The 15,662-nt window shown below is 39.8% G+C and overlaps 3 protein-coding genes across 4 annotated transcripts; 1 reads left to right on the top strand and 2 right to left on the bottom strand.

Annotated features, from left to right (window-relative positions):
• Window positions 1-17: 17 nt before the first annotated feature.
• On the bottom strand, window positions 18-8,476 carry rab27a (RAB27A, member RAS oncogene family). The gene is made up of 6 exons (XM_088295340.1): window positions 8,106-8,476; window positions 3,873-4,041; window positions 2,664-2,749; window positions 2,492-2,595; window positions 1,260-1,383; window positions 18-900 (listed from the first exon to the last, which is right to left on the bottom strand). The coding sequence occupies exons 2-6, from the start codon at window positions 4,023-4,025 to the stop codon at window positions 705-707; spliced, it is 663 nt and encodes a 220-aa protein (XP_088151466.1). The 5' UTR covers window positions 4,026-4,041; window positions 8,106-8,476; the 3' UTR covers window positions 18-704.
• A 1,007-nt stretch (window positions 8,477-9,483) lies between these two features.
• pigbos1 (PIGB opposite strand 1) lies at window positions 9,484-10,140 on the bottom strand. Its single transcript, XM_088295341.1, has 2 exons — window positions 9,975-10,140; window positions 9,484-9,804 (listed from the first exon to the last, which is right to left on the bottom strand). The coding sequence occupies exon 2, from the start codon at window positions 9,751-9,753 to the stop codon at window positions 9,577-9,579; it is 177 nt and encodes a 58-aa protein (XP_088151467.1). The 5' UTR covers window positions 9,754-9,804; window positions 9,975-10,140; the 3' UTR covers window positions 9,484-9,576.
• A 201-nt stretch (window positions 10,141-10,341) lies between these two features.
• On the top strand, window positions 10,342-15,384 carry LOC148337459 (GPI alpha-1,2-mannosyltransferase 3-like). 2 transcript variants are annotated; one of them, XM_088295337.1, is made up of 13 exons: window positions 10,342-10,544; window positions 11,626-11,785; window positions 12,216-12,277; window positions 12,428-12,545; window positions 12,625-12,729; window positions 12,809-12,939; window positions 13,024-13,164; window positions 13,252-13,303; window positions 13,490-13,701; window positions 13,796-13,860; window positions 13,980-14,184; window positions 14,251-14,428; window positions 15,043-15,384. In XM_088295337.1, exons 1-13 carry the CDS (start codon window positions 10,486-10,488, stop codon window positions 15,187-15,189), a joined length of 1,635 nt encoding a protein of 544 aa, XP_088151463.1. In that variant the 5' UTR covers window positions 10,342-10,485; the 3' UTR covers window positions 15,190-15,384. The 2 variants fall into 2 exon arrangements, with proteins under 2 accessions (XP_088151463.1, XP_088151464.1); XM_088295338.1 differs by having other exon boundaries at window positions 10,346-10,544; window positions 11,622-11,785; window positions 12,154-12,277.
• Window positions 15,385-15,662: the final 278 nt, after the last annotated feature.

Raw genomic sequence — 15,662 nt, 5'->3', positions numbered from 1 at the left:
ATGTATTTAACAGTCAATACACAAAAACATGGATTTTATTTTGGCAGATACAATATTTCTCTATATTTATTACTTATAGGACATACCGTAATTGTTTCTTATTGGTATGGACAGCAATGATGGCAAATAAAGAAATTCCACAGCCCATTTTCTATTGCACATATATGGCTAGCCAAGTCTGAGAGATGTTCTGAACTTATCTTGTCTTTTACTGTAACAAAAATGACGTAATTGAATTACAATGGAATAACTGCATACTTTGAGGAGTAAGCGACTTGGCACAAGTATTGACATTCAATATAAAATGACTGAATACTGAGGACCTTAACTGCAGCATTACAATGAAATTCAGCAGAACAAACCTTCCGAGGAGTACATAAGCAGGAAATTCTTCTAGGGCTTTAAAAACTGCATATTTATGGCCTGTGTGGCATGACAACTCACTTTGCTGAATCGCAATGTCGATATCTAAAAATATGTTTTGCTTCAGTCACAGCTGGACCTTACAGCATTATGGTAAATAAATATCCACCACCCCAAGTAATAAATGTCCATCTTTTACTTTAAAGGCAAATAAGTGACATACACACTACATGGTATCACAGAAACAGTGTATCAACAATCAGCAGGTTTAAACGAGAGCCAATTTGTCTCTGTCCTACTTTACGCCAGCCCAGTGTATTTAAATGACCCCCTCCGCACTCTTAACATGCACACTTGCTCCTTTCCGAGGTCTCTGCCAAGTCGGCGTTGTTGTGACCGTTTGTTCGGAAGGTGCCGTCCGGGATCCACGATTTGTCCACGCATCGTTCCATCCTCTTCATGATGAGGTCGAGCAGCACGTCCACGGCCTGGTTGACGTTCTGTCCATTCGCCGCGCTCGTCTCAAAGTAAGGGACTCTGTCGGGGAGTAAAACAAGAAACGTCAACTCTGGATTAACATGAACAATAAAAAAATAAATCAATAAATAAAAAATAAACAAAATTTGATCACGATACATGCCACTGCCCTTCTTAGCTAACTTCACTAATCTTCTTCACAAAACTCTTGATACAGCTCTTATCTATTGGACTATTTGACTTTCTATACAGGTGAGCCCGAGCAAGATACTTGACACATGTGGACAAATATTGACTTTTCCGGGAGGGCCTATTTAGTCTGATGCCGTCTTCTCACTGACTTGAGCAAACAAATTTGCCACTGCCTCCTAGACAAACATTTCAGGAAGAGGGAGGCTTGGCGGGCGGGTGACACCTACCCGTATTTATCTGCCAGCTCTCGGGCTTCTTCCTCACTCACGGCTCTCTGATCGACCAGGTCACATTTGTTGCCGCATAGAATCACGTCTGGATTCTCACAGTAGGCATGAACTTGTAACTGGCCTGAAAGGAGCAGACCTTGTTAAATATTTAGCATGACACAAATATCACCTTTGTATATGTGAAAAGAATCCACAACAATAGAGCCAAAATATATTCATACATCCATTTTCCATTCATCCACTTTCACTTTTAACTGCAGCCTAGAACACAGGCGTGGGCAAACTATGGCCCAGGGGCCACATGTGGCCCGTTAAACGTTTTAATCCGGCCCGCCGAACTTGAAAAAAATGAAATGTATAAATTATGTTAATTTTTTAATTTTCTAAATACTGTGGTTTTTCAAAGACATATATATTGTTGTAATTCTTTTGTTCACTTTCATTTAAAATTAATTTCTGATGAGAGAAGGTTACCAGAACACTCCATCCATCAGCTCCTGGTCCGGCCCCTCAGTCAAAACTTAGAACCCATTGTGGCCCGCCAATCAAAAAGTTTGCCCACCCCTGCAACAGCTGATTTTGCTTCAGACCAGATACCCCTGGACTGGTCACTAGCCAATCGGGGAGAAGCAAAATGTCTTTTATTTTCAATTACAATCTCTAATTTGTTTACATTCTCATAGTGATTGGAAATATTGTCATAAAATGTAATTCATTATGCAGCACACCGCTTACTTAATGATTGGTAAACGAAGCTTCAAATCTGCTTCATGAACCAGTTGTAGTATTTTTGGACTCCAGTAGATGGCACTCTCGGTTCAACATTGGGCTGAAAGCACACAGTCTTGTCATTTTTTAAACCCTTTATTTAAACCAACAGTGCCATCTACAGGACTCAAAAATACAACAACTGATTCATGAATCAAATTTGAAGCTTCATTTTCCCATCATTACTCTTACTGTTAAATTGAATGAGTTTGTAACGCAATTGTGTCCATTTAAAAAGACAAAATGCTGGTCGTCGCTGAAAACATCAATGTTGTTTCTTATGAGTTACCGCATGACCTCCGAGTGGTCAGCAATGGAAAAGCAGAATTTTCAATAATATCATTAAAAAAAAATAATAATTTAATTATATAATTTCACCACACTGTAGTTGGCCGTATAATACATAATTAACATGCTCCACATTCATATCGTACATTCAGTGCAATTATAAAGGCACCTACTCATCCAGTTTCGGACGTTGAGAAAACTTTGCTCATTGGTGAGGTCAAACAAGAGAATGAAACCCATCGCATCCCGAAAGAAAGCCGTGGTCAAACTCCGAAACCTGATGGGAAGAGAGGGGAAAATCATAATAAAACGATTGATTGAGGAGCTGGAGAACATGATAACTACCTCTCCTGTCCTGCAGTGTCCCACAGCTGCATGTGGATCTTCTGTCTTCGACCTGAGGAGCCATCAGGACCAGTTGAATTGTACGTCTGTTGAAAACGCACAAATGCAATACAAACTTATCGCCAACTGCCAACAGTGTTAGTGGGATCCAGATGAGTCAGGTCTCATTATTTTAACATCTTATTCTTCATCTTATTTGTGGTTGAATTGGACTACATTCAAGATTTTGTCAAAATCGTCTGAGAACGTTTTAAGTGGAAGTCGGAGGTCTGCAGCTTTTAAGAGAGTAAATACAGTCGGCTCGGATGTTTGCTGATGGAAGGAGGTTGGTTGCCACCTGCCCTTAAACAACATGAGTCATCAACTTGAGTTGACACGAATGTTGGAATGCATGTCCAATCGGAGTCCCAGCCAAATGTCTATTCAAGACATGACACAAATGGATATATAAAAACAACATGTTTGGTCAACCATAAACTCATTTACTGCCATTGACGGCAAAAGACGTCAAAAATCCATTTTATTTACGTGGCTAGTGGTGAATGAGTTAACATTGCCACATCAAACAGGCCAAACAATTTTAAACGCTTTAGATTGCACAATAATTCATAAAAATAACATCCACATGCGTGTGGACAGACCAATAGTATAGAAACAATATAAAATTGCCCACATTCTGACTTATTTTTCAGCCAGACGCCAGCAATATGTAATCCATTTTACAGTGAACAGTAGAACAATTTAAGAAATTTCACCTGCGCCTGAATTCTTGTGACGAGCATTCTGTTTTAAATCAAGAAGTTGGTATTTGTGACACTGGCAGAGCTAGAGGGAGGGGGGGGGGCAGGGGGGCATTGACCCCTTGAAAAAGTCTAGCTAGCTCCATCACGGATTGGTGATAGCTACCTCGTAATATTAAATGTAGAGTTGTGTGCGCATTGCCCAATCCCATTTGTGACAAATAGCTCACAATATATGAAATAAAAAATAATGATTCTGTAAGAAGACTTTCTATCAAATATATGGATGTATATTTATGTTGGGGATTGTGGATGGGGAGATCTTAAATGGGCCGCTTGGTCCAAAAGCAGAAGCTGATAGTGAAAAGAGAAGCAATAAAACAAAAGTAAATATGCATTAAAGATGAGATATCTTTCACCATATTTTGTCCGTTTTTTTGTCACACTCTAAAGAAAAGCAGCAGCTCACCACTCGTTTTTCTCTGAAGTCAATTCCCACTGTGGTGATGAACTTGGAGTTGAACTTGCCATCAGTGTACTGGTAGAGGAAACTTGTCTTTCCCACACCAGAGTCACCCAAGGCCAGGAACTTGATGAGGTAATCATATTCCCCATCAGACATAATGACCGATGAATTTCTACAACGCACACAAAAACATTTTGTAAATGCCTCTCATGCTGAAACAGCGATGCTTAAAATACCCCCCCCCCCCCCAAAAAAAAGTTGTTGATTCAAAATTCAAAGGCACAATAGTAAAAACAAATCAAGAGATAAATACTAACACTAATTTGATTTCGTGCACACCACATTTATACACTTCACGTGGTCGGCTAATTCCAGCCAAATGGGCATTTTCACGTGTCATATGACCAGGGTGCAAAAAAAGAATTCAAACAAGCCTTACATTCTTTCATCGTGACCCTCATCCCCCCACTGATCCTTTCATGTCGAGCCATAAGCGGCTTAAGGTCCTTTTACGTAACCAAGATGCATGATGAACTCACTCACTGTGATGCTAACAGCTAATGCTAGCATGTTTATCCATGAACCACGAGCTAACACCACCAGGGCTACTTTGAAGGGAGGGGGAAAAAAATAGCTCAACGCTTTATTTAGTCACATTTACCAGATATTAACAGTTGTAATGCTACATACAACATTTATTATATTTCTTTTCAGCCTCGGGATTTACGCTAATCTTCTTGGATGAATACATTCAATTACCTAGCATTGACCTTAAGATTAAATAATGAATAAAAAAATGCTTGCTAGTTCCAGTTGCGTCTGAGTTTCCGTATTAATGTACAGTACTAGAAATGTTGACAAAAACCCCGACACAGTCAAGTATGTAGCTAGACAAAACAATCATCAGTGGTTAATACGACTCACAAACCCCCCCCATGCCTACCATGGTAAGAACAACATACAAACCTCGTTATCATTCCAACCACTGAACTGAAAAGGAAGCAAACAGGCAGGACTTTCCGTTGAGTTGGGAAACTCCACCTTGTCTGTCACAGCTTGAAAATCTCGTGTACTCACTGCACTATATAATAAGCACATGCAAACCTCTCAAAGTTGAAGTCAAGATATTGTTGAGTCATTGTTTCTGAGATATCTGGTCCGCTTTGTGTGTCACTCCAGCAAAGATAGTCTTTCCTCTTTTGACTTTCGAGCCGTCGGAAATTCAAGTCAGCCAGGGGAATTATGAGCAGTTCTAAATACAAATCTGCGTTAGCAATAGATAAATAAGTAAATAATTCAGGAAAAGGCGGAAAAAGCCTTTTAGAACATCAACATTTTATTTACGATAAATCAGAGGCGCTTTAAATTATTGGTGAGTCGTGTACTTTCGCCCGTTCAACTTGAATGTGATGGGTAAATTCTGAACACGGCCACGCCCCCATTTATAAAAGGGTGTGCGCACTTGTTTTAAGGCATTGTTTCAGTTGTTTGTTTTTATTTCTCCTCACAAAATGCTTTTGAGTTGTGCAGGTTATATGTCACATCAAAGTCTTATAATGAATTATCATCCTCCTTTTTTTTTTTTTTTAATCCCGCAAAAACTTGACATTTAAACAGGGGTGTGTAGACTTTTTCTATCCTCACTTGTTGCAGCTGTTGCCATTTATCCTGTTTCTCACAAACACAAGACCTTACACGTGCAAGTTGTTATACTATTTCCCCGACAGTTGACATGAGTATGTTACAATTATAAGTACAGACACCATTGACCGAAAACACAATTTCTCCCACAAGTGACCAAACATCGATTCAGACTATGTTATACACTAGGGATGTTTTCATATACAGATGTAGTACCGGCACATGAACCAAATCGGCAAAAACTAAATCACTAAACTAAATGAACAACTGCGGCACACATTCCTACTCCACTGCAGACTATTCACAATAATAAACACATTGTCAAAAAGAAACCAAAGTGATTCCTGGCATTTAAATTCATTTCAATGGGGAACGATGTGGTCACATGCTCCCGGGTTGCGCTGCGCTTTCAACAGACTCACATTACACTACAGCAGAGCAGGCCAAAACTGGCGTCAATGAGGAGGCGTGGTTCTGATAATATCACAGTATGAACCGCATCTGATGATAATTATCACAATATTGTGGGGAGGTTAGTGATATTAAACGGCTCACAATACTATATAAAAACGGCCTCGTCTGACATGGAGTTGGAGCGAGAATTTTTTGACTTACGAACATTGGTACAAATGCAGACAGATGTTCATAAATGTCATATGGCGTTCTAAAATTCATATTTTAAAAGACGTGATACCTCACATTACGGTGCTGTACTTCATCTATTTATACATCTCTCTCTCTGACTCACTGTGTGTGTCTCTCTCCCCCACTGCAGACGCGAACGCCCAGTTTGTTCTGGCACTTGTTATCTCTAAGAGCCTATCAAAGGATGCAGGTCCTTGGATAATTTACACGTCCACATGCAAGTAAACTTTATTTAGCATGGCTGATAAAACAAAGGCTAATGATTGTGGTGGTGGAGGCAAAAAAGCACAAAGCAAGAGACCATGGGGGCCATGCCAGGCAATCTCCATGGAAACGAAGGTTCCTATTGCCAAAATGTTGGACAGTGGTGAGATGATTTAATGTTGCGCATATTTATGGTATGAATTGGTCAATGGTTAATGCCACATCAGCAACCTCACCATCTATGCAAGCTTATTTCTTTTTATTATGGAATACTCTCGTGTAGAAAAATGTCTTTAATTTTTTTTTAAAGTTCTTAAAGGTAATTTATGTATAGCCGGTGAATGTGTATATAATTCAATTGAATTTTTTACATTTATTTAATAAAATGAATCTTTCCGTGACCCTGGCTTAGTGGCTGGATGAATTTTTCAAAAGAAATTTAATGTCCATTGACTTACAAGCAACTCCACATGCAGACAGCCTCTCAGAACCCATTATGCTCGGAGGTTGAGGGCCACCTGTACCTGTATTTGGGAATTATAGTATTGTGTCATTTTTGCCGGCTAAAATTAACGGGAATATTCCGGTACCAGTACTTTGTGCAACACTAGCATGCAAAACAGTAAAAACAATGTATTCTCTGGTTGGATACACTTCGACCTTAACCACCATGCCATCATTAGATTTTCCTGCAATTTTTCAAACCCTTAACGCCAGCCGATAAAAAGCAGCTTTAATCATTTCGTCAAGGTGAAGTGAAGGACCCACCCTGGGCAGCACTCCAGCTCAAAGGATGCAATCCGGATATACACAATATGCAGAAGCATCAATTACTGCTTGTGACACACGCGCCCACACGCGCGCGCATCAGTGCGCACGCGCGCGCGCGCACATTCACATCAAACTGACACTAAAGTGAATTAAGTGAAACAAATAGAACACGTAATGACTCTCAGCTGGTCCTCATGTGGCTGCACAATGGCAAGACGTTTACACATTTATTCGAGAATCTTGACGTCCTGCTTAAGCCCCATCGACTCTACGAGTACGCGGCTTGTCCTCACTTAAGGACAACTCGGGTGTAAAAGTACAATTACTTATTCGATTATCGGTAACGCAAAATTGTGCAACAGTTAGCTACTAGTGAGTGACATTAAGCAATTCTACTCGTGATCATAACATTTCTTGAGTAGCACTAGTAGCACACATATGTCAACTAATGCACAGTTTTTTTCTGTAATCCTCCAACTAATATGCCAAAATTATTCTACTAATGTGGACAAATGCCATAGAAAACACATTCATAGTCAGATAATAGTACTACAAGCATGCCTGAATTATTTTGCAAGTACTCTGAAATGTCTTACACGGACCCTCAGATGGACATAAAAAATATTGAAGAAAACATATTTATTATCAGTGATATTCATCTTAACGGACCTCATCAGTTCAACGTTGGCATTCGAAAAGGTCAACTACGTGTTACTAGTGAGGCAAAATTAAGCAACTTTGTACAACTAGTAACAACTACACGAGATTAAAACCTAGCGCTTCATACAAGTAGTGCCAGATGTCAACCATGCACAGTCGCTGTCCTGCAAGTATGCTAAAGTTGAACTACTATTGTACAGAACTGTCAAACAGTAGTGGAAAAATATTACAAATAGACCAGAAAGAAAAGTTGATGCTAACTTTTGTAGAATGCTACTTGCTCACATTTCCTGATAGCTGACTGACTTCACTCACCACTTGTTGCTTGGAAGAATTCAAAACGCGCACCAGGTTAAAAAAAAAAAAGACGAACTCCTCCAAGGGTAAAGTGAATGTATTATCGCGTCACTTCTGAGCCATGGGATGTCATGGAGGCTGGTTAGCTGCAACTACTTCATTTGGGAAAGCAAAATGCGACTAAGTTGAGAAAGAAAAAGCAGCTCCTCCTCCCCGCCGGCTACGACTTGTCAATTTCATCACCGTCCCACTTCAGGGAAACGTTTCTAAACATGCCCGGGGAACACTTGTAGTACAGAAGTTTGCGATTTGGTAACCAGTTGGTCTGACGAAACGCCGACTTAGTAACATTCCTGACAGAGACGGCCGAGGAGTCACGCCAGCAATTAGACTGAGCCGAGTAACAGTTATACAGATGGAAAAAAAGTTGAAAACACAAATTCAAATCACTAATGTAAACGTTTTTTTTTTTTTAAATAACTTTATTAAGTGAATTAAAAATAAATATTCGAAAGGTGCTGAAGGGTCTTCACCGGGGCCAGAGAGATTTTTGACTGGGTTCGTGGAAAAAGCACCCTGTTTTACGTTGGCTGACAGGGGGCAACCGCGCTGCAAACAGAGGAACGCTGCAAAAAAAATGCAAACAAACAAAGAAAATATAAAGACATAAATGCAAACAAAAAAATACACAAAAAATTGCAAAACAAAAACGAAGCAAGTAAGAAATACTGCAAACAAATCCGAACACTAGAATGATGCAAACAAAAAAATGCAAGAAAAAGAGAAAACACACACAAACGCCAGAAAGAAATGCTGCAATCACAACAACACAGTGGAAGCAACAAACCACAGAACACATGGAAAAAAAAACACTAACTCACACTCTTACCTCAAAAACAAAAACGACAAGAAAAAAATATGCAAGTTCACGCCACTAAACGGAAGTTTGTCGGGCCAATAGGTGGCCAGTCATGTGAGGGCAGATGCTCTGGAAAGACCCGAAAGGGATTGTTTGATCAGTACGTGTTGTAATTGGACATATTTTGGGGAAAATAAAAGGTACGTTTTAATTCGTGGTCTTTTCAAAGACATGGGCGTTGTCTTTTACAATCTTACAATCAGGATCGTTCCCGGTTTCTACAGAGCTTGTTGATGTGCTGAACGATTGAATCAGGTGTCTTAGGAGTTGGGAGAGATCTAAAACAGACAAGATAGGGATCTGTAGGAAACGGAGTTCCCTGCCCCGGCACTAGAGGGAGCCAAATAAGTGTTGTTGTATAACATGCTAGTACAGGAATCATATGTCAGAGTTTTATTTTCATTATAATGACCACTGTTGTGTGCATTAATTATTGTCAATGCGACTGACTGACACAAATACACGACACACTACAAACACCTTAAAAATCATTTTATTTTGTTTCATTCACAATCAAATTATATTGAAAAAAATAATATTACTTTGACTGGTTTAGTCCATGGTTGTACTTTAGGGGGATGAATTCTTTCCACCAATTGCATTCTCCTTTAGTGCCACATCCTGTTGCTGCGGCGTTGTGTTCTTTGGCACGGTGTCATAATACGGTCTGTAGATATAGAAACCACCACCTACTCCAAGCAGTATTGCAAAAGCCATCTGTGTGAAGGGAATTTTTTTCCGGAGCATCACTTCGACTCCTCCGATAAACAATTTTGGTGTTGAGGGCAAAAGGTGGTCCTGGAAGAAAGCAAGAATATGCAATGGGGAAAATAAAGTCACTTTCACACCAGTTATCGCGAGATTTCGTTGTTGCTCGTTAGCTTAATGGCTGTCAGTATTACTCTTGAGCTGTCTTGGGAGCGACATGTAGGCACATTAACAATAAATTCGTAGCTATTTTAACTCACCGCGGAAACTTCCAAATCGTCTGACTGGAAGAGAGAGAGAGTGGGGGGAAAACGACGTTAAAATGTCCCCAACGAGGAAAAACTTGAGGAAACCTGGGTTAGCATGAAGCGTACTTGCTTCTTCTCTGCTGTGGGAATGCAGAACAACATCCAATAAGTGAAACATGTCGACCCCTGATGGACAGAAATGCACACCGCACCTCATCCATTCATCCAAATCCTAGTCTTCTCATTTTTAAAAACGTAATTATGAGATATACTACGTGTAATTTACCGGTTGTATTAGTTTATTAATATTTTGTAGTACGTTGCATCCGAAATAAACTTTTATTTTGAAAGTTTGAATAACACCGGAAGAATTCGGAAGTGCCTAGCTGCCGAACCACTTCGAATTATTACGCTTTGTGTAGGTTCCATGTTCCATACCAGTTAGTGGCGGTAATTCATCATTTAGTTGTTTGCCAACTGCTAAAAAAACAACAACTAGCAAAAGAAGAAGAATAAACGGTTTATGACATGCTCGCTCCGTTCGACCCTCGGACTTTTAGCATCCACTGAAGTCACAATCGGGTAGGCAAAAACATTATAAAAAATGTGTTATGCCTACAATGACTTCGTAAACAAGTTAAAATAGACCCAAGACGATGCGTCAACTAAAATGAATGCGCTCCTAAGGCGTTTTTTTATTTCTACACTTCCATTGTTATGAACAGTGAATTAAGATTAATGTCACGACTACTGCTTCGAGGTAGCATCTTTAGCCGCATTACGTCACTGCTAGGTGAGCGCGGATGTAAATAAAGATAAAGATAAAGATGTCCTTTATTAGTCCCACAATGGGGAAATTTGAAGTGTTACAGCAGCATTGTATATTAAACTGCATTACAACAACAGTGTACTGTTTAGTTGAAAATTATTTTTTTACCACATCAGGTTATGATTTTTTTAAATTATTATTTAATTAATTATTATGTAATACTTTTTCCTGACACTACATTTTCTCCCATATTGAACAGCCCTTGCTGCATCAAATTAAAAGTAAAGTACTACATGCTTGCACAGTCTTAAGGCAAGTTAAATGAAAGACACTTTGATTCCATTTGAAGATAATTTCAATTCCCAACTTCACAAAGTTCCCAATGTCCCAAGGTGTCCAAAAGTTTCTACGGTACCTGATCCTGACAGTCCAGAGAAATTGCATGATTTGTTGTTTATGTTATCACAATCTCAGGGTGTTTCAAGTGTCATTCAGTACATTTTCTAATTAAAAATGTTCATTTATTTTCAGATTTTAATCTATTTACAGCCATAAAACCCTATTTATCTTGTTAACATTTTCTCAAGACTTTTCCAAGATTGGTTTCAGACTTTTTAATACCAATTAAGGACTTATTTCTAGATTTATTGATTCTTTGACTGCTGACTGATTTAATGCCAAAGACTTTTTTAACATCCGCGGGAACCCTGTTGAAAATATAATACATTATTTCGGCCAATGTAATAATAAAAGGTACAGTGGTTCGGTCTTGCTGACTGACTTTTGGAGATTATAATAAAGTCGTCTGCTTTGTGTTTTGTGACATTTTCGAATCTACATGATGCTTAAGTCTTTGCATCTTTATCATTTCAACTTGTATCTCCTACCAGACAGGTCGACGTATGTCTTCTGCATTAACGCCGAAGGAAACTTCGACCACACATGGAGACTTTCAGACTGCGTTTCAGATTCGGGACTGACAAGGAGGGCGTCAAACTCAGAAAACGAAAGTCCCGACTGTACACAAAGGAGATTGACACTCCTATTAGGACAGGTGTGTTTCCATTTTGTTTGTCCAAACAAATGTAACTTTAGTTGCGCCAGGTTTTAATAATTTCATATTTTTTTCCTAGTAGGCATACTGTTTGCTTTAATTGGTAAATGTTTGAATAATTAATTTGCAAAATATTTAATAGCTGCATCCCTACTCTTGTGCCGTGTCTGTTTGAGTGAGGCAGCTCTGATTATTTTTCAGATATCAGTGCGTAATGTGCCACGTTTCCCTTTGGGTAACGGCATTGTTGCATTTGAACTAGTCATTTATTGGGTTAGTAACGGCATTATTTTTAACGCTGTTATTCCCAACTCTGTTGATTGTGGTTTTTCACGCTACTGTTAAGATTTTCCTCTTTCTCCATACAGAAGTGCTGCAAGTTGCAATATTTTCTGTGATTTTCCGTATTGCCAACTGTTTCCTGGTTCAGAGCAGCTTCGTTCCAGATGAGTACTGGCAGTCTGTGGAGGTCGCCCATCACATGGTCTTCAAATATCCTTTCAACTCAATTCATTTTGATACCATCCATGCATTTTCTGTAGTGGCTGCCGTCATTCGGGTCTAGAGTCACCGGAACTGGTCCCAGTTCCTTTACACCATCTGATCAAGTTTAAAAAAAAAAAAAAACCTTAACAGTGTGACTTATGGGCATCTGACGTGGGAATGGAAGGAAGGCATAAGAGGCTTCACCTATCCTCTCTTCTTTGCTGGCATCTATAAAATACTACAGTGGACACACTGTGACCATGTGTATCTTCTGGAAAGTGTTTTGTCTATATTCAGCCATGTTTGGGTCTTATGTGGTTTTGTTACTCAACCTGATTGCTTTTCCCCCGCAGATCTGGATGCCACGACTACTTCAAGCACTCCTTACTGCGTTTGCAGACGTTAAATTCTTCTTCCTCATCAGAACTCTGGAAGATCGACAGGTTGCAAACTGGATGGTAACTAGACTTCTTCTTTTTTCAGGTTTAATGTCAATTCTGTTGGATGTTGATTTTTTTTTTCCTCTTGTGTGTATAGTTCTTCTGCCATCTGTGCTCGTGGTTTACATGGTTCTGCTGCACCAGAACGCTAAGCAACAGCGTGGAGGCCACCATCACCTGCCTGGCTCTGTGCTACTTCCCTCTCCCAGCATCCAAAACTCACAGCAGGTCTCCTTGACGTGTTAAACCTCTCTCTTTCTCTATCTATGCCATCAATTCCTAGCTGACACCATGTCCATGTTCCCCCCCAAGTAAAAAGTATTTGAGCCTTGTCGCCTTTGCGGTCATTGTTCGCCCGACGGCCCTGATTGTCTGGCTTCCGCTGTTGATTTACCATTTCTGGCAGGACAAAAACAAACTGAAGCTCCTCGTTCATGATTACATTCCCGTCGGGTTAGTTGTGTTTTTTTTAATTCACATTTTTATGTTTTAGATTTTGTTTCCTGGTTTGAAAGTAACAGCATTTTTGTTTTTTTTTAGGGCTTCAGCCATTCTGATTTCAACCATAATCGACTGTATCTTCTATGAAAAGGTGAAGCATATGTTAAACAATCTCATAACCTTCATTTTGGTGTGTCACCAGTTATGCTTTGAAGAAGTTAATAATTTCAGTAGTTTCCATATAAGCTAAAAAGGCACGGTGGGGCTGTGCAGGTCTATATTGTGTACTCAAAATGAAAGAATAATTTTGGTTATTCAGTTGTTTTCTGTTGTGTAGTGGATCTTTGTGCAGTTCAACTTCCTGAAGATAAACGTTTTCCACAACGTGGCCGAGATCTACGGCACCCATCCCTGGCACTGGTACCTCACTCAGGGCTTTCCGGTCATAATTGGCCCCCATCTCCCGTTTTTTTTTCACGGATGCTTCCTGGCTTTCAGAAAGTACAGAATCCTGCTAGTGGCCATAATCTGGACCATCGGGGTATACAGGTAACGCATCGTAATTCTCTCTCACTCATTCTCCACTCACTCAGGTATATTTGATCCGTCTCGTCACCTCACACCATGTTGGATTTATTTTCAGTCTGCTTCCTCACAAGGAGTTTCGATTTATCTACCCTGTGCTTCCCTTTTGTATGATCTTCTGTGGTAAGTCTCTATTCCAACCTTTTACGACAGTATTGACGTAATAGCCTGTCTTTTAATCTTCTGCTATTAAAAAAAAAAACATTGGACCACATTTTCATATAGATGTACTTTGTAAACAGGGATATCAGTGGCTCATATGAAAATGTGGCGAGGAGCAGCCGCATGTGGTTTGTTGGCAGCCAACCTGCTCATAGCCCTCTACACAGGCCTGATTCACCAGCGCGGCGCTCTGGATGTCATGAGTCACGTGCGTTCACTTTGTCACAATGTGTCAGAGCCGGACGTCCTCTTCCTCATGCCCTGCCACTCCACGCCTTACTACAGGTGCCAAATGTGCGATAAGTTAGACAGACCTGCAACAGGATATTAAAGTTTTCTGTTCCCTTGCAGCCACATCCACTGGCCACTGAAGATGGCATTTCTCGAGTGCCCGCCTGATCTCGGCCAAGCAAGCCACGTGGACGAAGCGGACCGATTCTACGATGATCCGCTTCTCTGGCTGCGGACTTCGTTTCCCCACGCGCAGTCATGTCCTACTCACTTGGTTCTCTTTGACGTTTTGGAGAAGGTAAAAGTGCTACCACACCTGTCAGAGTATCTTATGGAAAGCTGTTTTAGCATTTTTCGATATCCTTAATATCCATTTTAAGGTCAAGGTACCAACTAGTACTCTCTTTGGGCCATAGTCTCACATGTGATTGATTAAAAAAAAAAAAAACTGTGGTGCAACATGCTTTAACTTATGAATGTGAGTAGAGCCAAATCTCAAAATAAATTAGCATTTCTAAAAATAACGGCCTGAATAACTCTCGTGGTCACATCACGCAATCATGATAAAAGAAACCAACAAAAGAGTGATGTTTTGTTTTGGGACTTTTAAGAGCACATGCTCGTCATTTATATACTGTAAAAAGAATGGGACATTGTGAAGCTGGTGCTGAATTGAATTTCAAATGGAATTAAAAAGTCTTACTTTTAACATATAATGTCCACCACTTTTCCATGTTCTCATCGTGGTTTGCTGGAATCCTAAAATGTAGAAATGACCTTGTGACCTTCTAGTTATGAACATACTGGCACAAAAATCTTCAATTGGCTATTAAGGACATTGAATAAAGGCTCACTTGGCATTATCAGTGACTTCAGACATGTTACTGAATGCTCATACGCTTTATGTTGCAGGAGATCTCCGTATTTCTGCAGGACAATAACTACAAGAAAATGACGGACATTTTTCACACTCATTTCCCAGAGGGAAAAGTTGGAGGAAGAATCTATATTTATGAAAGACACTCACAACCACGGGAACCACTTGGTGACAATGTCTGATATTTCTCCAGCTTTAAAAAGATTGGAGGTAGTGTCATGTTCTGTCCAAGCTGTTCTTTGTTTTTCCTCTCAGCTGGCTTTGTTTTTGTGAGGAGAAGCAGCTAAGATGATGGATGATTCTATGGATATTCGGTTGATTATTCATAGAATAAACAGATGAAATGTTATTTTACATTAAAGTGTTTTACAAAAGCACCCCCCCCTCAATTCATTTACTGTTTATGATCCATTTGTTTTGTTTATTTGGTATTGGTTTAGTGCAGGGGTGTCAAACGCCAGTCCTCGAGGGCCGGTGTCCTGCATGTTTTCCATCTCCCCCGGCTCCAACATACCTGATTCAGATGATCAGGATACTTATCAGGCTTCTTCAGAGTTTGCTGATGAGCTCATCATTTGCCAACAAATACACACCAACAGAAGAAAAGCGTGAAAGAATGTAGAATGCAATTGGGGGAAAAGACAAAAGGGTGGGA

Source organism: Idiotropiscis lumnitzeri, chromosome 5 (assembly GCF_059441095.1).
Source record: "Idiotropiscis lumnitzeri isolate Australia: NSW breed Sydney's pygmy pipehorse chromosome 5, RoL_Ilum_1.0, whole genome shotgun sequence".
NCBI classification, from domain to species: domain Eukaryota; kingdom Metazoa; phylum Chordata; class Actinopteri; order Syngnathiformes; family Syngnathidae; genus Idiotropiscis; species Idiotropiscis lumnitzeri.
The sequence above is the reverse complement of the archived record's forward strand: the minus strand, read 5'-3'. Positions and strand labels throughout refer to the sequence as shown.

What these genes read in the sequence shown, in the direction of transcription:
- rab27a (XM_088295340.1), bottom strand. Translation starts at nt 4,025, where the DNA reads ATGTCTGATGGGGAATATGATTACCTCATCAAGTTCCTGGCCTTGGGT. An exon ending in GACACTGCAGGACAGGAGAG is followed by an intron (nt 2,596 to 2,663) that starts GTAGTTATCATG and finishes TCTTCCCATCAG; the next exon opens with GTTTCGGAGTTTGACCACGG. An exon ending in CAACGTCCGAAACTGGATGA is followed by an intron (nt 1,384 to 2,491) that starts GTAGGTGCCTTT and finishes TGCTCCTTTCAG; the next exon opens with GCCAGTTACAAGTTCATGCC.
- pigbos1 (XM_088295341.1), bottom strand. Translation starts at nt 9,753, where the DNA reads ATGCTCCGGAAAAAAATTCCCTTCACACAGATGGCTTTTGCAATACTG.
- LOC148337459 (XM_088295337.1), top strand. Translation starts at nt 10,486, where the DNA reads ATGACATGCTCGCTCCGTTCGACCCTCGGACTTTTAGCATCCACTGAA. An exon ending in TGACACTCCTATTAGGACAG is followed by an intron (nt 11,786 to 12,215) that starts GTGTGTTTCCAT and finishes TTCCTGGTTCAG; the next exon opens with AGCAGCTTCGTTCCAGATGA. An exon ending in GCCCATCACATGGTCTTCAA is followed by an intron (nt 12,278 to 12,427) that starts ATATCCTTTCAA and finishes TAACAGTGTGAC; the next exon opens with TTATGGGCATCTGACGTGGG.